Source organism: Carassius auratus, chromosome 10 (genome assembly GCF_003368295.1).
Source record: "Carassius auratus strain Wakin chromosome 10, ASM336829v1, whole genome shotgun sequence".
NCBI classification, from domain to species: domain Eukaryota; kingdom Metazoa; phylum Chordata; class Actinopteri; order Cypriniformes; family Cyprinidae; genus Carassius; species Carassius auratus.
In genome coordinates, this window is record NC_039252.1 from 20,655,278 (window position 1) to 20,678,768 (window position 23,491).

At 36.3% G+C, this 23,491-nt stretch overlaps 1 protein-coding gene across 2 annotated transcripts; it reads right to left on the reverse strand.

Moving 5' to 3' along the window:
• Positions 1–23,241, reverse strand: LOC113110284 (anthrax toxin receptor 1-like). Of its 2 annotated transcripts, none has more exons than XM_026274384.1 (18): positions 22,658–23,241; positions 19,366–19,437; positions 18,924–18,995; positions 18,514–18,595; positions 18,396–18,429; positions 17,804–17,883; positions 17,435–17,503; positions 17,211–17,291; positions 16,577–16,637; positions 16,025–16,123; positions 13,986–14,055; positions 12,490–12,703; positions 8,118–8,213; positions 7,108–7,149; positions 4,982–5,077; positions 4,727–4,894; positions 3,288–3,368; positions 1–1,126 (listed from the first exon to the last, which is right to left on the reverse strand). In XM_026274384.1, the coding sequence occupies exons 1-18, from the start codon at positions 22,810–22,812 to the stop codon at positions 704–706; spliced, it is 1,995 nt and encodes a 664-aa protein (XP_026130169.1). In that variant the 5' UTR covers positions 22,813–23,241; the 3' UTR covers positions 1–703. The 2 variants fall into 2 exon arrangements, with proteins under 2 accessions (XP_026130169.1, XP_026130170.1); XM_026274385.1 differs by having other exon boundaries at positions 2–1,126; positions 12,625–12,703.
• Positions 23,242–23,491: the final 250 nt, after the last annotated feature.

The following is a 23,491-nucleotide window of genomic DNA, read 5'->3' on the forward strand; positions in this document are numbered from 1 at the left end:
AGACCTGGAGATCAGCTGAATGGATTCAAAAACTGTAAAACTGTTTAACTTTAGGGGAGTTGGAAAATGAGCCTATTTCCAAAAAAAGTAGAGTGTTCCTTTAAAAAAAAAGGTTGAAATGCGGCTAGCTATGCAAAAAGCAATATTCAAATAATCAAAATTAGAGAATAATTTATTTATAAACTGGCTATGGTGTAAAATCAATTCGTTTATTAGTGCTGTTGCAAAAATCCTATTTTTGAGTGACTGATGAATATGCATCGCATTTGGTTTATATGTGAACTGTGTAATCCAAATGGATGGAAATTTTCTATGCAAATCAAATACATGTAAAGTTTTTCATTTTAAAAACTCCAAATGCTTATAATTTATCTCTTTCTGATTTTTTCATCTCACTCTCTTTGACATTCTGTTACTCTGAAACCTCAAAACAATTCATAAAGAACAGGGCAAGGTGATATTGAAAATCAACAAACCTCGAGCTACTTCATAGATGTGCAGTTTTAGAAAATCAACGTCTTAGAATGTTTGTCAACCTAATCAGAATCCAGTATGCAATAATACAGTCACAGCCACGTTAAATCTCGTTTGCAGCCATTGCATTTATAACAATCACGTTGCTTCTTTCTAATGCCTGAAAAATGTAGCCCTTAATTTTTGTACCGGTGTAACCAACAGTTTTAATTGTGCAAATCACTTCTACTCAGTCCTGGTAGCACTGTGGTTCATCAGGGCCTGGGCGAGGTGGTGGACGAGAAGGGGGCGGGGCTCGTCCAGGCGGAGCCGCCAGAGGGGGCGGAGGCAGGAAGCTTGTTGGTGGTGGTGGTGTGGGCGGAGAAGGAGGCAGAGTCACACTGATGTTCAGACAGGTAGGAGGAAGGGCTCTGGTTGGAGGCGGTGTGTAAAGGGGAGGGGTTATGGATGCTGGGGGCGGGGTTGATGGCAGAGGGGGCAGAGTGGAGGTATGAGAGTGGGCGGAGTAGCGTGGGGTGGGCGGTAGGGTGCCCTGCGGGACAGGAGGGCATCTGCTGTGGGGGAGGGTGTAGATGTGGCTTGATGGGTTGTTGTAAAGCGGGTATCGAGGGGGCGGGCAGGATTTCACATGGGTAAATTTCATGCAGCGACCCTGGAGAGTCAAACATTCACATTACATTTGTAAAAGCTCTTATATGAATACATTTTGTGTAAGAAATGCAACAAGAAAATAAATATTAGTTGGAGATTTTCTTTTTTTTCCCCCAGGACAAATTAAGCCATGTTTTTTGGATGTGATGTCATACACCATTGTTGAAAACAACATAAGATTTTTATTAAAAAAAAAAAATTCAAATTTTTATTTAAATTTTTTTGCATTAATTGATTAAGTGAAAGTAAAAAGGCATTTAACAAAAATTTAAAAAAGATTGCTATTTCAAACTTTTCAAACTTTATCAAAAATCCTAAACAAAAAAGTTTCACAGTTACCACATATTTAACATTGATAATATGAAATAATGTGAACAGTAAATCAACAATTTAAGTTTCTGAATGATCATGTGACATTGAAGACTGGAGTAATGGCTGCTAAAAAACAAAAACTATAAAGACTAGAAAACAGTTTTTAAAAAATTTAATAATATCTCACAATAATACTGTTTTAGTGTGTTTTGATCAAATTAATACAGTGTGCACAAGAGACTTCGTTCATGAATATTAATAGTTTCTGTTTTATGATGTTTCCAAGGCAAGGTTTTTAGGAAAATTATTAATAACATATATTTAAATAGTATGTCAAACTGACTTCACAAGATCAAGGAAAATCAGATTTCTTATGACAACTCTTAATTGTTTCTACTTAAATCTGATTTATTCCACAGTGTGGCTTTGAGTGATAAAAAAGGCATTCGTGAGCTCAATCGAGTACAGTTTTGTGTTATATAGCTCAGTGCAGTTTAATATAGCTTTAAAGAGTCAACAGAAGCTCTTGTTTGCCTGTGAAGATCCAAAGCAGTCCCATTGCTTTAATGCATTCTTCAAGGGAAAGGGGAGGGTGGTTAATGTTTTAAACAGACTCTGGTGCATTCCTTTAGGCAGGAGCAATATTAGCAGACTGGTCCTATTGGTCTGAAGCTGAGCCAGCGTCCTGAGTACCTTCACTCTGCCTCTGTTTCAGACTGTAATTATTGCTAACAGCTGGCCTCCTTTCATCCTCGATATACATCACAATGTTTTCAAGTGTTTCTCACAATCTGCCTGCAACATTTGAACAAAAACAGATTCTGAAATAAGCCAGAGGACTGCTTTATTCAGCATTACCGACTACTACCTTGTGTGGAAAGTTTTTAGCCCTATTTAATGTGGTGTTACAGCTTGAAGATGTTGCGATAGAGTTAAGCAATAAGCACAGAGTTTATATGATGAATATCTATGCTATAAAATTGATATGAATTTCGTTTTAATAAATTATACGCGACATGTCAAACAATTGGAAAAAAAAGTCTCTTATGCTCACCAAGTACCTTTTCTGAAATATATATTAAAATGTATTTTATTCCTGTGATGGAACTTTGTCAAATTTCCGTTCTAATATGCTGATTTGGTGCTCAATTAATGTAAATGTTGTATTATTATTTTTTTTTGTTTTTTGGTGCTTACTCCAAAAGTCTTGGTGTACTATGGTTTCCACAAAAATATTAAGCAGCAACTGTTTTTAACATTGACAATAAGAAATCATCTTGAGCATTAAATCAAAGCATTTAAGAAGGATTGTGTGACACTGAAGACTGGAGTAATGATGTTGCAAATTCAGCTTTGCATTACGGAAATAAATTACATTGAAATTACATTGAAATAGAAAAAAGTTGTTTTAAATTGTGAGAATATATCACTATTACAATATTTACTTTATTTTAAATCAAATAAATGCAAGCATAAAATATATATATATTTTTAACTTTGACCTGTTACGTTCAAATCAATTAAACTTTTTTACGATACAAATCATTACAAAGCAACCTTACAGAAAATAAAGTTTCTACAATATTTAGTAGTAGCTTATCAGTGGTGACTGTCAGTTTATGTGCATATGCCAGAAATTTTCAGAATAATTAAAGACGTAGTCAAATAGATGATGAACACTATTAACAGCAATTATTATATGGTGCAATCACACTTGTAGCAAAATTTGTTAGTTCTGTATGTTGTTTCAGGGTTAGTTAGCATCATCTGAGGTCCTCTTATGTGCATACTGTACATTGTTAATGTTGTTCTAATAGAGCATCTGTGTTATGTATGGCGCTATTCATTACCTTCTCTCCCGGCTGAGGTCTCATCACAGATACGCGGTCATATCCTCTCCTAAGCCACACCCACAGGGCATCCAGTTTCCCCTGAAACAACCGAACACAACAGCAGTTGGAAGAGATCAACACTTCAAAGCACGTCGGTGAGAAATTCAAGCTGCAAAACACATTTAATCAACAATGCAAAGATGTTTTTCAGGGTAGTCTGTAATTGACTACAGAGAGCGGTACAGAGAGACTTACAGAGACTTCCTATCATTTGAATTTTATTTTATGCACGTTGTTGAAAAAGTTCCACTATTTTTCCAATTTCATGTCAGAATCAAAGAAAACTAATAAGCTGGTATGACACTAAGAGTTGGAATTTAGTGACCCAGACATCTAATTGACTGTGTATTTTTCAATTTAGTGAATAATAAAGTTTCTCCTTATTTTGGTGTAAAATCACTTTATGGAGTCAATTTTCTGCAGAATCTGGGCCAAGCACACAGAGAAGCTTCTCTACATTTCTCTCAACCTATATGTGCATCATTTCCCCTTCTCAGAGTGAACTGTCACCCAACAAAACCCAGAGGAAAGAAGGTGAAAGAAAGGGAGAAAAGGAGTTTGTTTTGTTGGGAAATGTACCAGCTCTGCAAAGCTCATCTCCCTTGGGTCAGCTCAGTTCAGTGTCTGGTTTAAATTAACCCTCCCCTTCCATCTGACAGAGACATTATGAAACAATGCAAGAACGACTTCACGGACTGGCTGAGGCCACCACAGCACACGCCGCTTCTTTCAGTCTTCTGATGAATGAAGTCGATTGTTGTCCACTAGAAAACCATACCGTAAGCATGACACTGTACTGGCTCATCCATAGCTGTTGTGTTATGTGTTTTTGCAAGGATACACTTGTAATATTAATATTTTCTGGCTTACTTTGTATTAATTCAACACCTTTTACGAAGACATCCCTGGTCAACGTAGACCAGCATGAATTTTCATTCTGGTTCACACTGGTTAAAGCTGGTTTGGTTCTGGTCAATGCCATGCTGTTCACCAGCAAAACTTGATAGGTTAAGAATAAAAACAATCACTTTATTAGACGAAAAAAAAAAAGTCTCATGGGGAGAACATTTAGAGTGTGTATCAATAAAGCAATCGGTATGGATCGAAGCATTAATCAAATGTCTAACGATATTATTTCTCAACACAACGCAACAAAAATGTCTCTATCATGAATTAAAAGACTTGTTTGTTATAAAAAAGATGAAATTGCCCAAAAATTGTCATTTAAATTGATTTGAGTGAGCGCCATTTGCTAACTGTATATCGGGGTGCTAACAACATATTGCTTTTAAGACATATTCGAACTTTTAAGGCATTTAGAATATTAAAATATCATGCTTTTAGTTTTTTCAACTGTGGTTGCTCTTGTAGTAACCTCTGAAAGTAAACTGATGTACCTTGATTGGCGAGTACCACTTCTGAGGGGAGATGGGTTTCCGCATGCCATTGTTTAGAGTCCGAGTGGTCGGAAACTCAAACTCTTGCTCTGGCATCTTCACCCGAGCGTTCTTTGCCTTCTCCAGTTTGGCTCCTTCTTCAGTAGATCCCTTATCTCCCCAGCGCACCTGGACACACACATACACATTCATATCATTGCAGTGGACCGGAGCAAATGGAAGCTGTTCTATTCTTTCCAGACACCCTTGCCTTACTTCCATTCTTTTAATCCCTCCAGCTCCTCTCCCACCGTAATACGAGGCGTCCACTGTTGGCCATTTCTTCTTTGGGTAGGCTTCATCCTCTTCATCCTTCAGAGAAAAACACACACTTATTGACTGAAATTCCATGTCGAGTTCTGTTAGTTTTAAACTGTCACTGGAAAAACATTGAGGAAATATTGCTTATACAACAATGTTGCAGTAGAAGATGGAAAAAGATGCTGTGGCTCATGCTGGTCAGCCAAACTCATGCTTTAATTATTAGGTATTAAAAAGATAATTTGAAGTGTTTGGAGGAGCTGATTACAAATGAATGTGTCCTTTGTTGAATTCAATTATGCTCAAGGGCACACAAGAACAAAGTCATTATTTATTCTCATGAAAACAATCTGATGATAATCTTTTCCAAGCACGGACTTGAAATGATGTCAGCCTATACCTTCCAGTCATCTATCTGGATTTCATAACTCATAAGAAAGATAGAATTGGGTTTCCATGTGTTCCCACACTGTCTGACTACAACAAGGGTCTTATGCACATCAAGGCTGCATTTATTTGATAAAAAAAAAATACAGTAAAAACAGTAATAATGTAAAATATTTTAATTTAAAATAACTGTTTTCTACTTGAATATATTCTTAAATTAAATTTGTAACTGAATTTTCAGCATCATTACTCTAGTTTTCAGTGTCGCATGAGCTTTCAGAAATATTTTTGTCCTGATTTGCTGCTCGAAACATTTCTTATTATTTGCACATTTGAAAACGGTTTGTTACTTAATATTGTTGTGGAATATGGAATATTTTAAACCATCATGACCCGTCCCCAGTACAGTGCAGTTGATCTTTCTGAAGTAAAGTTCAGATATAAAATTTGGAGCGATGAGCCCTGAGGGCTGAAATCAGGTATCAGTTTGCACTTCAACTGCAGACGGTTGCCTCAGACACTGCAAGGCCTGCTTTTTAAGCTTATGGAATTTCCTGTTTTGAAAGAGCAATCGGAGACATGGAAAGAGGAAGATCTACAATGTGTCCAGGTTGAAATGTGCTACGGACAAATAAATAGCTCTAAAATATTCATAATGCTGGAGAAGTAGTACCGCAATTCCTCAACAGTATAACTACTCTCTGTCTTTTCTTCCCCTGGTTTTTACATTTATCTTAAAGTGTAAAAATCATTACAATTAATAAAAATCCTGAAATCAGATAACTTAAATCACACAATTTTCTGACATTCTGTCCTCTGTCATTGTCAGTTTGGCACATCTGTGAAAACTTTCAGTAGGTGCCCCTTCACAAAAAAAAAAAAAAAAAAAGCCTCTGAAATAAACTTGAAGGTAAAAGGTTCCATGATGAGAACCAGGGCCGTAGCTGGGGTTTGCGGGGCCCCAGTCCAGGTTGTGCCTGTGGGCCCTGTTTGATATTGTGTAAATAGCACAAATAAAAGGAAAAAAAGATACATAGAACAAAGCAATGTTTACGTTTTTTTCAAGTTTTAGATAAAAGATTAATGAGATTAAATCTTGTTAAAACTATGAAGTAATTCAGTAAAGAGTAGTGAGTGGTTTTCTCTCATTTAATTTCTTGGATTAACATCAAGGACACTGGCTAGTAAATTAGGCGCTGTCACTTTAAGAGACAATCCAGTATAATGATGCGCATCCGATTTCTTTCTCAGCTGTTTCAGTTAGGAACAAGAATAGGCAAAATTCAGCGGCTCAGAACACCGCGCACGGGTGCTGAATTAAGCTCTTTTGCTTCTTTTTGTGTTTGCATGTTTAAATTGGCAAAGTCTATTTGTTTGTTCAGGCACAGAAGGACGTGAAGGTGAGCTCAGCTCGGTGTTCACACGTCAGATTTTTGCGTGCGCACTGAAGACAGCATGCTATTAACAAACCATCAACTAAGACTTGCCTCAATAAACTTCTAATTTGCTGCTTATTAGTAGTTAGTGAGGTAGCTGTTAGGTTTAGGTATTAGGGATGTAAAACATGGTCATGCAGAATATGTGCTTTATAAGTACCTACAAACAGCCAGTATGTTAATAATAGGCATGCTAATAAGCAGCTAGTTAATAGTGAGAATCGGTCCCTATACTAAAGTGTTGCCATCATCTCTTACCGAACTGTCGTCCATGACTGGTGGCGGTGGCTCATGGACAATCTGTTGATATTAGAATGAAAATGTATTTCTTAACTTTAAACTTTTATGTACAATGAATTATAGAAGTATATTTAATGCATCAGTTATAAACTGTATAATGCGCTGTATGATCTCATAATTATAACCACAGCTTTAATATATCACAATTTAATAATTTTATAGTACCGTATTTTTCAGACTATAAGTCGCACCTGTGTAAAATAAGTTGCATCAGTCCAAAAATACGTCATGATGAGGAAAAAAACATATATAAGTCGCACTGGACTATAAGTCGCATTTATTTAGAACCAAGAACCAAGAGAAAACATTACCGTCTACAGCCACGAGAGGGCGCTCTATGTCTTCAGTGTAGACTACAGGAGCACTGAGCAACATAGAGTGCCCTCTGGCGGCTGGAGAAGGTAATTGTTTTTTCTTGGTTCATGTCTCTTAGTTCATTTCTCTCGGTTCATGTCAAATTAATTTTGATAAATAAGTCTGACTATAAGTCGCAGGACCAGCCAAACTATTAAAAAAAAGTGTGATTTATAGTCCGGAAAATACGGTATATTCATCATTACACTTTTAGAAACTATAATGCATTAAAACGTATGACAAACAACCAATCTACATTTTACCTTTGGTTACAATTACTATAAGTATATTATGAGCAGCTTTAAAATCCAATATTCATAAAGGCTTCAAGTAAAGTTATCAAAATTTTTGTTACAAGCCTTTATATCATTTGTGAAGGAATGATATTAAGATTAGAATGCAAAATATTATTTTAAACTAATGATTCCCTTTCATTCCATCTTACTTACTAGCAAGACTTTATCCAGGGCTCAGAATTTTGCATTCATTTGCACTTCAGAAAAGACTGGGCTCAAAAACTGCTTGAAAACCACTTCTCTGAACCATAATAACTGGATTTTGGGTAACTTTTGAAAAAGAAAGCTTGAGATGAGGGGCTTCAGTGCGAAACTTACCACTGTGCAACAGAGGGGCCAAAACCACCAGAGTGTTGCCATAGCGATCAGCAGCAGCAGTATCAGCAGCGCTATGGCCAAGAACGTTCCGTCGGTCTGATGGACAGAGCAGAGAAACAGATCTGGGGGAGGTTTATGGTCCAAAGGAAATAAACACTGAATAATCTTCCTCGTGCCACACTCAAACCCTTCTGGATGGGGTTCCACTTAGAAATTTGGGGTGTGATATAGTTGAGGGGGAGAATTAGCTGCAAGGAGCTTGATCTAGGTGTATGTGACTATGCTAGGACCCCTTCAATAAGGCATCTTATATTGAATGTATTTTCTTTATCTTGTCTGAAAACAAATATAGCATATCTCTCGAAACCTGTCACGTTTCAGCCCAAAATCAAACGAAAGAAATCTGAGTCTATATAGCTTTTGAACTGAAAATTAAGCCTATTTTTTTGTTGCTGCATTGACATCATTTTCATAATTATATCCATAATAGTAATTTATTATTACTGCAATGGAAAAAAATAAGTAGTAATAATATTTAAATAGTTAATTATCACATCTTTATGGTCGTGTAAAAATCACTGAATTATAGTCCAAATGCATGCAAAAATCTTGCTTTTTACAATAAAAAAAGTGTGTGAGATTTTGCATGTTTGTCAAACTTAAGATTCAGATCATTAACCTAATTTTAATATTACAAAAAGATAACCAAAGTAAAAACTAAATGCAGTTTTGAAATAATTCTTTAATTTATTTAGGGGAAAAAAAACTGTCCAAACCTGCCTGGTAATTGCAATCGAGTCTTTCACAACGCTGTGGAGGAATTTTAGCCCACTCTTCTTTACAGAATTGTTTTAATTCAGCCACATTGGGGGGTTTTCATACATGAATGGCCTGTTTAGGGTCATCCCACAGCATCTCAATCAGATTTATGCCCAGACTTTGACTGGTCCACTCCAAAACCTTAATTTTGACTTGCTTGTATGTTTGTGATCATTGTCCTGCTGCATAACCCAAGTGTTCTTGAGCTTGAGGTCACAAACAGACACAAACTGACGGCCGGACATTCTCCTTCAGGATTTTCTGATAGACTGCAGAATTCATAGATCCTTCAACTATGGCAAGTCGTCCAGGTCCTGAAGTCCCAGATCATCACACCACCACCACCATGTTTGACTGCTGGTATGATGTGCTTTTTATGAAATGCTGTGTTGGTTTTACGCCAGATGTAACGGGACACACACACCTTCCAAAAGATTCACCTTTTGTCTCATCAGTCCACAGAATATTTGCCCAAAAGTCTTGGGGATAATCAAGACATTTTTGGGCAAATGTTTTCTTTTTTGTCAGCAAAGGCTTTTTCCTTGGAACTTTCCCATGGATGCCGTTTTTTGCCCAGTCTCTTTCTTATTGTTGAATCATGAATCATTGAATCATCATCACACTGACCTTAATTGAGACAAGTAAGGCCTGCAGTTCTTTAGAAATTGTTCTAGGTTCTTTTATGACCTTCTGGATGAGTCGGTGTTCCTAATGGGAAGGTTCACCACTGTTTCAAGTTTTCTCCAAATGTGGATAATGGCTCTGTCCATGGTTTGCTGGAGTCCCAAAGCCCTAGGCTGGCTTTATAACCCTTCCAGACTGATGCATGTCAACTATTTTGTTTCTCATCTGTTCTTGAATTTCTTCAGATCGCCAGATGTCATGATGTGTTGCTCTTTAAGCATGCTTCACTTTGTCAGACAGGTTCTTTTTAAGTGATTTTCTGATTCAACAGGTCTGACAGTAATCAGGCCTGGGTGTTGCTAGTGAAATTTAATTCAGCTTTCTAAAATAATGTGGTTAATCACAGTTCTGTCATGATTTAACAGAAGGGGGCAATTCATTTTCACGTAGGGCCAGGTAGTTTTGGAGAGCTTTTTCGCCTTAATAAATGAAATCATAATTTAAAAACTGCATTTTGTATTTACTTGCATTATCTTTGTGTAATATTAAAATTGGTTTGATGAACTGAATCTTTTAAGTTTGAAAAATGCAACAAAAAAATATAATAATAAAAAAAATAATCCCTCACCCCCAAATTTCATATATATATATATATATATATATATATATATATATATATATATAGACACACACACACACACACACACACACACACACACACACACACACACACACACGTGGACCCTGGATCACAAAATCAGTTATAAGTGTATATTTTTGTGGCCAAATGAGGTTCTTAGCAATGCATATTACTAATCAAAAATTAAGTTTTGATATATTTACGTTACTAAATTTACAAAATATCTTCAAGGAACATGATATTTGCTTAACATCCAAATACAAATATACCCCAGCTACTTAAGACTGGTTTTGTTGTCCAGGGTCACACACACACACACAGTTGCAAGAAAAGTGTAAGTAAACAATTACAATTTTCCTGGTTTTCTACTTAAATTGGTCATGAAATTTGATCTTATCTTCACAAGTATCACCAAACACTATATTACTAAGCTGATAAGACACACATAGTCATGATCTTTCATATCTTTATTGAACACTCCCATTGAAAATACAAAGTAATGGTGGAAAAAGTAAGAGAGACAGTGCTTTAAAGAAGCAGCTGAACCTCATTTGGCAGCAATTCCTCAAGCAAGTGCTTCCCGTAGCCATGACATTTCTTCCTTACAAAACTGCTTCAGCTCACCCTTATTCTTAGGGCATCTGGTGTGAATGGCTCTCTGTGATGATGTTGGCTGGGCACTTACTTCAATGGAGAGTAGCCACAGTACCATATCATCTGTATTTATAGTCAGTTTGTCTTACTGTGGACTGAAAAATATCTAAAGTCTCTGAGACTAATCTGTAACCATTTGCAGCTACATACACATCATTAACTCTTGATCGTAGGTCTTCTGAAAATGTATTTTACATCGGCTAATGCTGCTTGTGAATAGCAAACTGACGCTGTTTGGACGTTTATATCAGTCAATTTAGCCCCAAACAACACTTTTATTTTTATGTCATTGATTGGACTCTTAAAGCCTAGTTTTTCATTTACATTTTCCACCATTACTTTGTATGTTTAATGACTGTGCTCAAAGACATGAAAAATGATGACTGTTTGTGTTTTATTATCTTAAAAATATTGTTTGTTTGTGGCCTTGTTGGACAACAAATCAAATTTCATGATATATACAGTATATATACAGTAGTATATATGGTATGGTATATTTGGTCATTTAAATTCATTTACACATTCCACGTGTTTATGTACTGTATACGTAAAAAAATATATATATATTATATACCGTATTTTTCGGACTATATGTCGCACCTGAGTATAAGTCGCATCAGTCCAAAAATTCGTCATGATGAGAAAAAAACATATAAGTTGCACTGGACTATAAGTCGCATTCATTTAGAACCAAGAACCAAAAGAAAACATTACCATCTACATCCGAGAGAGGGCGCTATATGCTGCTCAGTGTAGGCTACAGGAGCACTGAGCAGTAAAGAGCGCCCTCTCGTGGCTGGAGAAGGTAATGTTTTCTCTTGGTTCATTTCTCTTGGTTCATGTCAAATGAATTTTGATAAATAAGCCGAACCTGACTATAAGTCGCAGGACCAGCCAAACTATGAAAAAAAATGTGACTTATAGTCTGGAAAATACGGTATATATATATATATATATATATATATATATATATTTAATCTGCTTCTGGTGTGAAATGTGACATGAATTTGTTTTTATTACCATATGTGACTCTAGACCACAAAACCTAAAAAAGTTAGCAATAGCCAAAAAAACATTGTATGGGTCAAAATTATCTATTTTTCTTTCATGCCAAAAATCATTAGGTTATTAAGTGAAGATCTTGTTCCATGAAGATATTTTGTACATTTCCTACCATAAATACATCAAAGCATAATTTCTGATTAGTAATATGCATTGCTAAAAACTTCATTTGCACAACATTCAAAGGCATTTTTCTCAATATTTGGTTTCTTTCTTTTTTTTTGCACCCTCAGATTCCATATTTTCAAATAGTTGTATCTCGGCCAAATGTTGTCCTATCCTAACAAACCACACATCAATGGGAAGCTTATTTATTCAGCGCTCAGATCACGTATAAATCTCAATTTAGAAAATGTGACATTTAAGACTGGTTTTGTGGTCCAGGGTCACACATGTTAATAATGAGAAACTGTCACATTCCCACATTCTGCGTTTCAACAACCCTGTGTTTGGCCTCTGCAGTCAGCAAAAACAGCACCAAACTGCTGCGATCTACCAGATTGCTCTTGGAATGGCACCCCACCAGATGAGCATTAGTTTTTAGAGAGGGCAAGTAGGACAGAATATACTGACTGTGTTCAGAGGGCAGACTGCAGATGGAGCTGAACTAGAGGTACTGCCCAGTGTAGTGGTACTGGCAGTGGCTCTGCCCAGTGTAACAGTGGTAGTGGGATTGGCACTGCTGCCCTGCAGGGTAACTGTACTCACACAGCTCACAGTGGTGATGGTCACAGAACTGGAGATAAAACTCAGGCCGTTGTTCATACTGACATGGAGGGAGGCAGTCCTATGAACGAAAAAGAGACAGACAAATCCGGAATATATATATATATATATATATATATATATATATATATATATATATATGTATATATATATATATATATATATATATATATATATATATATATATATGTGTATATATGTGTATATATAATTTTTTTTGTAAATTTATAAAAATATTATATATCTCTTTCAGTACCGTTTAACATATTTAAATCTGTTCTGCAAATTTTCCTGCTGAATACAAAACAATTTGTATTCCAGTTGTGCTTAAATTACATCTAAAGTATACTACCATTTAGGCCTGGGCAATATTTCTAACTATGTGATCATGCGCATCTACTAAGTACATCCAACGCTATCTCACGACCAATTCGTACGTATTTCACGAGGTGGCTTATTCGTACGAATTTGTACGACCTCACTCGTACGATTTTATACGACACCAGTGACGGTTAGGTTTAGGGCATTCGTACAAATTCATACGAATTGTGCAACTCGTATAATACGTACGATTTGGCAACAATCGTATGAATTTGTATGAGTGTGGTCATATGAATTCGTACGAATAAGCTACCTTGTGAAAAATGTATGAATTGCCGTGAGATCGGGTTGGTACATCTGGTTCCGTGATTACCGCTAAATCGCCATCACTTGCTTTCGGCATTTAATAGACAGACCTGCAGATCACTCACAAGCTAAGCAATATTGTGTTCATTGCTGCCAATTTAGCGGTAATCATGTAAACAGATTTAATGGCTCGACGTGCATGATCATATCGTTAGATACTGTATATCGCCAAGTCCTACTACCATTCATTAGCTTGTTGTGGTCCCTGAGTAGCGTAAATAAGTCTCTTAGGTTCAACAAGGCTATATTTATTTGATCAAAATACAGTACAGTATAACACAGTAGAAACAATAATAAGGTGAAATTACAATGACAAATGAAAATAACTTTCATTAATAGCTTTCATTATGTTTCAGTAAAATTATATATATAGTCTTGTTAAAATTTTTATTTCATGGCATGACAAATTTTTTTTTTTTACATTATTTAATTCAAAATGATGAGCATTTACAAGAGTTATGATAATTACTTAGCAAGCATTTACAATTAGTTTAAATTGAAAGTGCTAAAATGCATGGGAGAAGAGTTCCTTTCATATAGATTACTTTGAACGTCTTTCTGTCCTGTATTTTCATTTGGCTCTTGGCATGTGTTTTTCTCTTTCAATTCTAGCTTTATTTGCTTCAGCTGAAGAGAAAGCTTCCTGTAAGACTTACGTTCCCTCCTCCTTCAGTACCGGTGCTGGGCAGAGCAGGTACGTGTCTTCGACAACCAGAGGCCTCTTCACTGGAGAATAATAATTAAAAAAAACGCGTTTGATAAATGTTCTCAGGGCTGATATCAGTCATTCGGTTTCATTTCACGAATTGTTTGTAAACATTCCAAACATTTGATTAAAATTACATCACAATAATGAACAAGTGCAGTAATCCACACCAAATGAAAATCTCTTCGTAAGAAACAAACTAATCATTAAGACCTTTTAACTTAAAACCAACACAGTACACAGAAGCTCCCAGCTGACGTGAGCGACCAGCCTGCCATCCCAACATATCAAACCAACAAAATTTACAACAAGTGGTAAAGGTCCATCTCCTGTTTCACATCACATCAAAATCCACTGACGTATTTCTTTAGAACTGTTTTGGATTGTTTCACTTATAAAATGGTGTTGGACCTGTGAATATTTCTCCCCCGATAATTATATTTTTCACTAAAGAAAGCAATATTAATAATTTGAGAACTCACCTAAATTAAAATGTCTTTGATTTGGTTTGTTACAAAGAAGCTGATTTGATGGACTGGTGTCATCTGCATTACTTGTGGATTATTGTGATGTTTTCATCAGACTCTCATTCTGACTTCACCCACTGCAGAGGATCCGTCATATTTCTCCAAAAGTGTTCAGATGAAGAATAAATTCATTTACACCTTGTAAAGCCTTAAGAGTGAGCAAATATTCACAAATGTACATTTTTGCGTGAAATGTTCCTTTGATGCAAGACTCCGTGCCATGATGCTAGAGTGTTCGGTTGAATGTTTTAGGTGGTTGCTAGGTGGGTACTTACTGGCTCAAGTCAAGAGTACACCCTCAAGCTTCTATGATATTTTGTTTTGTAGATTTGACTCTAGTCCCACTTGTATTGTAAATCTATTGAATTATTTTCTTATAATAGTAGACCTCTTCTCAATAAGCCTCATGATTTGAGGTTTTATTTAAACAGTGAAGGACAAGTTATGCACTGACGTTTGAAAGCCCCTACACATGAGTAATGTTGATGCTTGCCTTAGCAATAACCACTAATAATTATTTTCAGAAGACAAACGCTGAAACTCTATTGCATATCTTTACCACTTTGGTTCAGCTTAAAACTAAAGGGCAAAATTTTTATCCACGTGAAAAATTAGAAACTGGAAAATGTTTGACTCCAAAGCCTATTTACCCTGGCCTAGACTCATTCACACACACACACACACACACACACACACACTGGTGAGATGGACTTTGCATTCCCCATGCCATCTGATATTCTTTAAGTAAAGCAGCAGCTGAGAGAGAAGGATAGATGCTCAGAGCTCAGAAATCATTAGGACATCAACACCGCAGCAGACCAATTTCTAGCCATTCGCTTCCAAGATAAATCCAGCATTCCAGTCGCTGTGCGTTGAGCCATTTTATTAGTTACCCACTGTAATGGTTATACAAGAGTCTTATGATGGGGAGTAGAGTTTAGAGCTAGAACCTAAAAGAATTGAAATGTCTCACCTAAATTGGGTGAAAAGCACATTGGTTAAAGCACTTGATAAGAAAATTGATACAAAACAATTAAAAACCTCTAACATATCTGAACAAAAATCCTGGTAATATTTTCCATGGTGTGTTTTTAATGGTGTGTGGATGTGTTTGTGCACATGTGGTTTGTGTTGAAGTTAAGTCTTGTGATTTACAAGTGCTGCGGCCAACCTTTCTCGAGCGGCATGCTAGCTCATCGTTGAAAACACGACAGCCGCACTGACATTTGGATTCAATTGGCTTCTTTACCAGTACAAAAAACTGTCTGCATTGCCACATGAGCAAGGTCTTTGCTACATTAGCCCGGCCTGGACTCACTAATGTGATTGAACAACTTTGACTCTTGCTCCTTATCAAATGAGGAGATTGTTAAATGCCAAAACAGGTTAACCTATTATTAATTCAGCAGCACACACCTGGCAGTTCAAGAAACAGAAATCGGTCTCTGCTGTTTTCACTTACTCACGGTGAGGGTGTTGTTGATACGGAAACTGCAAAGGATTCTGCTCACATCACGGGCGTGAAGGAATCCGTTTCCTCGAACTACTGCTTCAAAAGATTCTGGAACAGAGGAGACACATTATATATATATATATATATATATATATATATATATATATATATATATATATATATATATATATATATATATATATATATATATATATATATATATATATAGAATATATATATATATATATATATATATAGAATATATATATATATATATATATATATATATATAGAATATATATTTATATATATAATATATATATTATATTTATATATAGAATATATATATTATATTTATATATTATAAATATAAAATACTTTTTTCAGTATAAACATTCAGACAGAATTGTTTGTCCAATAAAATAATATCTTAACACTTTTGGTTTGGATTGCTTTTGTAAAATTCAGATTTGTTTTGCGGTTGTATATGGCAATAAATAAATAAAAATGTTTGTTTCTTAGCTGAACTACGTCTTTGCTTCAGGTCTGATGTCTGTTTACCTCCTGCACAAATACTTGAGGGCTCCACGGCGAGGATTTCTATACAGGATCTCTTCAGGATCTGAGGCAAGAAAAGACGAGTGATTTTATGGTTGAATATTTTAAGTAAGTCAAAGCAACCTCATAAACGACTGATTTGAAGCAAATATGCATCAACTCACAATTGATTTTGATAAATTTTGGCATTAGCTTAGCACTGTAACTATAAATGTTAAAAATGTTTGGAAACAAATTTTCATTTTTAGTTTTATTTGAATTGAATGTTATAATTGTGTTTGTAAAATGTGATTTAATTTCTATAATTTTATATTTGTATTTTTTTATGTGTATATATAAAACATTTATCTCACTTTGCGAGCCATCTTGGATGGATCTTATTTTTCTGCTGAACCACTGAGTTTGTTGCAATGCATAATGCATAATGTTTTTGTTGTTGTTGTTTTTTATTCCGTGAAATGCTGCATTCGAATTTAGTAAATAAATAAGCCATTTATGTGTCAAAAGCTCAAAGCTGAGACCATAAAATCCTACCAACACAGGCAGCTCCAAAGTTCATAGCTCATTTGAAACATCAATAAAATCATCAGTAGAAGAAATAAGAGTAGCTGTATAGAATTGTATTAAATTCACTCACCGAATCAATGACCCCTTGCAGGGCTTCAAAGCCATCATTAACAGGAAAGACGTGATCTTTGCTGTCAGCTATAGTTGCCAGCTGTGTCCGAATGAGAAATCATGAAAAATGCTTGTGTATTCTTTCATATGCTGTATTTTAGTAAACGAAAGATCAAGAATGTGGTGTCCTGTTCACAGTGATGGGCAAAATCATTCTGATCTGTGTTGCGGATGTCACCTCACCTGGGTTTCATTAAAGTCCTTCACTCCAACACAGTACACAGAAGCTCCCAGCTGACGTGAGCGACCAGCCTGCCATCCCAACATATCAAAGACAGGGTTCAAAAGGATGTTGTCGTTGGGAAGCATACTGTATATTCATTAAGTGACACCTCGTGTGAAAAATCAGGCTATGCAAATATGATCTAGATAATAAAAGAGACAAAGACTGAGAGAAAAGAGGGTCCGACGTTCAGTTTATTTTATCAATAGTTCCTGCAAACAGTCAGCAGCTTACGTCTGTTGGTGCTAAGTACATTTTTTCATGCACAGAGGACAAAGAATAGGAAAAAATGTCAGTTCTGTAAAAGAATCCAAGGTCTAGGGTCTCACCTCTCTGGCTGCCAAGTCAAATTCATTCTCGCGCAATTCTCCATCTGTCAGAGCAATGATGACACTCGCTGTGCGGTATCCTAACACAGAGTAGAAAGAGAGAAACTATAAAAGTCACAAAAGCACCAAGAACCATCCAGAATGTGAGTTATTCAATGACTTTAAGGTTTATTTGTTTACTTTTATTTTAATTATAATTAAGGTTGGCTTACTACAGGTTCACTTTGCGCAGCTGAAATGTCTTTTGATGCCCATAGTGACTTTGGCAAATGGCATCTTTAAACTTTAAACATTTTAAACTTTCTTTGTAGTAACAGAATGACATAATAATTGTTTTCTTAGACCTAGCCTACGTTTTGTCGCTGTACCAACTCTGGTACACATGAGTAACATTTTGACGAAGCGACTTCCGCAGAGCACCAGCTCATTTGCATTTAAAGGGAAAGACACAAAAATGGCGCGTTTTGGCTCATACCCTTAAAGTGGCAATTTTAACAAGCTATAAAAAAAGATCTCTAAGGTACTTTGAGTTAAAACTTCACATACACACTTAAGAATCTTAAGAATCTTAAGAATTTGATTTATAACATACCATCACCTGTTCCATAGTATATCTGCTCGCTTGCCTAGAAAACACAAAATACACAATGAACAGTGCTTTTGTTCTTATGTCTGCTTTACTGGAAGCAATGACAACAATAACTTCTTACCCTCTGAAAACCTTTGTGCATGAAGGTATCCCCTCCTGGCAAGACTCTCTGAAGTTCCTCCAGTCCAGCACTAATCTGATCCCTAAAAATAACATTTTTGTCTTTTGAAATGGTGCATTGTTTTTGTTTGAATAATGAAATGTAAACAAGATACAATTGTTGTAATTGACACTTTTTTTATTTTATTTTTATTAGGACCAGCTAAGCTAGTACCAAGCCAAAGGTCACCAGCATAAAGATTGGACCAGCATGGAAATGAGAGCCTCCTCCAGCTCTTCATGGTTTGTTTGATAAACACAAGATACAGATATAGCTGACATACTCGCAGCAGGTACAATGAAATCAAAGTAGTGGAAAGCTTTTCAGCCAGTTGGCAGTTGGAAAACACAGCATGTGTTATGAACTCTTGCCTGTCTTCTGTCAGCTTCATCAGGATTCTTCCCTCCGTTGAAAAGACTATGAAGGACATGCGGAGCTGGGGGCTGAAGACAGAACATAATAGGTAAGACATTTTTTTTATTTATTTAGAAACCATCATGCTGCAGTTGCCCCCTATTTGACATTAACTGGGTCAAATAGGATTCAATCATAGATATTTCTGCTATACAATCTGTCTTGTCCTTAGCATCTACATTGACTCTGCATTCTTTCTGTTGCATGGTATGATAGTTTAGGACAGTGGCCAGCAACTTAAAACCGCATACCATAGTAAAATGTAGTGTTTTGACAAAAAAAAACAGAACAACTTATGCTTTAGGTTACATATTTGAATTTTTAAATGCATAATAATACAGTAATCTGACCGCAAGAAAATAATAAAAACTAGACAGTATGAGTTTCTTCCAGAATCACCTGATGAACTTGTGTGCAAGGTGATCAACAAAATAGTAGATTTCGTTCCAGTGGTACTGTACACTTCCAGACCTGAGGATGAAGAAAGGTTATGACATGAAGACAATATAGATTTAATGCATTTAAGTATTCAGAATTATGATTCAGTATTTTTATTTGGAAAATATAATTAACATGAATTTCATTTTCCTTGGGTAAAATATAAAACTAAGTGACAAAGTATATTGGACAGTTCCTCTTTCTTTATTCTTTTTAATATTAGTATATCTTTTTAGTGTTTTTTATTATTTACAAACATGTGTCTTATATTAGTGTATATATATTAGTGCTGTCAAATGATTATTCGAAATTAATCGCATCCAAAATACATTTTATTTTACATAATATTTATATGTGTGCTGTGTATATTTATTATGTATATATAAATACCATACAGTCTATGATAAATACACACGCATTACGTATATACATTTTAGAAAAAGAGGCAGTTTATTTCTTAAATAAATTTGTTTATAATATAAATTATATGAATATAAATAGTCGTGTGTAGTGATGGGGACACTATACTATACAAATTCTGAGTATGGGTTACCATACTTGGCTGAATGTCACTTCACTTCACTACTGTCAACAAGCACCGTCCTTTGGATGAGATGTTAAACCGAGGTCATGACTCTCTGTGGTCAGTAAAAATCCCATGTCTTTCAAAAAGAGTAGAGGTGTGACCTCGGCATCCTGGCTAAATTTGCCCATTGGCCTCTGACCATCATGGCCTCCTAACAATCCCCATATCCACTGATTGGCTTCATCACTCTGTCTCCTCTCCACCAGTAAAGCTGGTGTGTGGTGGGCGTTCTGGGGCAATATGGCTGTCGTCGCATCATCCAGGTGGATGTCCACATTGCACACTGGTGTTGGATGAGGAGATACCCACTGACAATGTAAAGCACTTTGAGTGCCTAGAAAAGCGCTATATAAATGTAAGGAATTATTATTATTATTATTATAAACAAACGGCCGCTTTTATCATGTTCGTTTTGTAATCGCACTAATGAATGATGGGGTTGCGTGACATTGGGAAGGGCGGGTTTTAGTGAAGCACAGCAGAGCTTCAGGCCTGACTGTGGAAACGCTGCTCTATTCTGGCCTCGGTGCGCCTGGCCTGAAGCTAATAGCCCCGCCTGGTCCGTTTTAAGCCCTGGCTCGCACTGGTCCGACAGTGGAAATACAGCCAATGGTTTTAAGTCAGTTATTTCTATCTTTTGCTGTAGTATGTCAGTAGGAAATAGCAGTTTACTTTTGCAAACATTTATTTTGCCATTAATTGTGAGATTCCAGTGAGATTTTCGTTTCTGACATAGGGAATGATATCGGAGCATCTAGTCGCTAACTCTTTCTTAACTGGGCTGCTTTAATGGCTCAGATTGTGTAATAGCTCATCTTGCTGGCCAGCTGCGGTGGAGACAAATCAAAAAAGAATTTTAAGCTTACATAAGCAACGTTGAAGCCATCCAAAAGCAGTATAAGCTTTTCTCAGCGCACATCCACCCCCACAAACACACTAGTGCTGCTAATTCAGTCTAGATAAATTCAACAGATGTTGATAAACACTTAAAAAAAAAAAAAAAAAAACAGGCTATTATTGTCTCATTTTTTTGGCTGTTCTATTTTAATACAAGTTATTTAATGTGCGTGTATATATATATAAAATTTGGTATGTAGATATGGAGCCAAGTCCAGACAATTCATGTCCCAGACCAAGTCTAAACTTCTCAATGCTTAAATTCAGAGGCGGAGACCAAGACCAAAACTTGAGACAGAAATCGAGGCCAAGACACTGAGTTATGACACTCAGACCAGAGATTTTATGTGGTCTCGAGATCAAGACTCCAGCTTTTCTCTAAACAAACTAGCAGACATATTGATATTTAACTTCAAACCTTAGAAGAAGCAGGCTTTTAAAATGAAAAAAAAAAAAAACAGATTTTTTTTCTTTGTATTTATCAAGAATTGCAGTATTAATGACAGGAAAAACATACTACTCATACAATTATAAAAGATGAATGGTTGAAAATGGCAGATATTGATCGCATAGCCTAGCGTCTCAGCACTGTGCCTGTTTCTGTACCGTTTCAACAGGAAAATGAAACTTGCATCATGAGCCAAGTCTTTGCTATGACTTCATCAGATAAGAACCTACAATCACTGAAAAGACTTTTTCTTAATCTGGGATGTTGTCATACACTGCAGAAGCATTGTTTTATTCTGTCACATTACAAAGAGTTTGCATGCATATTAAATGTAATTCACTCTAAATTCATCACAGGGTTTGCATTGTTCACATGTCTTCTCTTTGAGTTTATCTGTGTTTTGCATGACTTAACAATTGCATACTTCTCTTTCTCCCTCCCCTCTTTCTCTTTCTCATTCCCATATCATTTGTGCTCAGATACGAACTCTGCTTCAAAACAGCTCTGAGGCTTTGGAACATCTGGCCCTGCTGGTGAAAAGGTTCAGTACATTAAGCACCCAAAAACCCCTGAACGCTACCCCTTACCTTCACCTCATGATATCGTCAATATTCTAGGCTTTCCTATGGAACAATGAGCCTAAAATAACTTGAAACTGTTGTATTTGTTCTTGAACTGAATACACTAATTACAATATGCAACCAAACCCAGGGCAAAACCTCAGAAATAGAGCTAGACAAAGGAAAATAACCCTTTAAACCCCAAATATCATACAACCGAGTCTATTAAAAAAAGAAAAGGTAAATGGTTCCATATGCATCCACATAGCTATTAAAAATGCAATTGAAGATAGAGTACTGCAGTGCAATTCTGTGTTTGAGGATTTGCATGCATGGAACTTGTATAATTTAGTATACTATAAACGTACCCTTTAGTACAAGTGACAGATGAGATGAACTGCCACATATGTGTTCATGCTGACTAGGTGATTTAGCCAACCTTATGAGACACCTACTATATACTGCAGAGAATACACAGTAAATGTCAATTATACATTTCCAAGACCTTCAGAGATAGCAGATGGATTACACCAGATATATGGGCACATACAAACCACATATATCATTCATGATTTGTAGCAGCCAGAGCACGAGAGACTGTAATGATACTCCACACTGCCGAATCACTGGCTGGATGTGTCTCTTTGGAGACCAATATGATTGCCTGCTTGACTTGGTCACCTAACCAGCAACAGATTCTAAGGTGTCATTTCATAAAATGCTCTCAAAGCTTATGGTAATGAAAAAAAAAAAAAAACTCACTTGTCCAGCACAAAGTAAAGGTCAAACCCTCCATAGCATGAGGACCCGGCCTCCCAGCGTTCATAGCTCTGTCCAGCACAGCAGCTGAGCCTCAGGATGAGCATCAAAAACAAGCCTATAAGAAGCCTTTCACCTCCACGCCAGTCCATGGACATTATTCCAGTCTGGTTATTTCAACCTGGCAGAAGACAGTAACACTTCCCAGCAAAGCTTCAAAGCAAAACATCCAACTTTGGTGGAGATGATTTTGTCTGTAGTCTCTGATCCATCCAGATTGGAGCAGGTCAGGTCTCAGTGCATGTCTGTGGCAGAGTCCCAGAGCTGCAGTCAGATCCTGAGGATCTCCAGTCAGACTGGCCTGAATCGCTCTCTCTCTCTCAAAAGACACACACTCAGATAGCTCAAATACAGCTGTGCTGTCGCTACAGATGTGTTTCAGGCTTCTAAAGCTGCTAGCCCTTAACGTAGTTTTGTGGCATATTAGTTTGAAAACTTTATAAAATAATTTAATTCTCTCTGGTGTTGTCTGGATCTCTGTGAAAATGTGGATTTATCATGAATAGGAAGGCGGAGTGACATGGATACTTTTTGGAAAAACGTTTAAAACAGACCCCCCCCCCACCCCTGTGTGTGTGTGTCTGTGTCTCTTTGTTGCTCTGTCCTATTTGCCCGAAATGGCTTTTTGTATTTTTTTTCTCTGCTGCCACAGTGTGGTGACTTTTATCAATTCATTGGTGGTAAAGAATTGTGTATTCTTATTATCTTATTTATTTCTTGCAGGAAGAAAATGTGTGCAATTAAAAATATATATATGGATTGGACCGCAGGAAGCAA

Coding starts and splice junctions, on each gene's coding strand:
- LOC113110284 (XM_026274384.1), bottom strand. CDS start 22,812: ATGTCCATGGACTGGCGTGGAGGTGAAAGGCTTCTTATAGGCTTGTTT. Junction 19,438..22,657: donor CTTTACTTTGTGCTGGACAA/GTGAGTTTTTTT, acceptor CTTCATCCTCAG/GTCTGGAAGTGTACAGTACC. Junction 14,056..16,024: donor CAACAACACCCTCACCGTGA/GTAAGTGAAAAC, acceptor ATTATTCTCCAG/TGAAGAGGCCTCTGGTTGTC.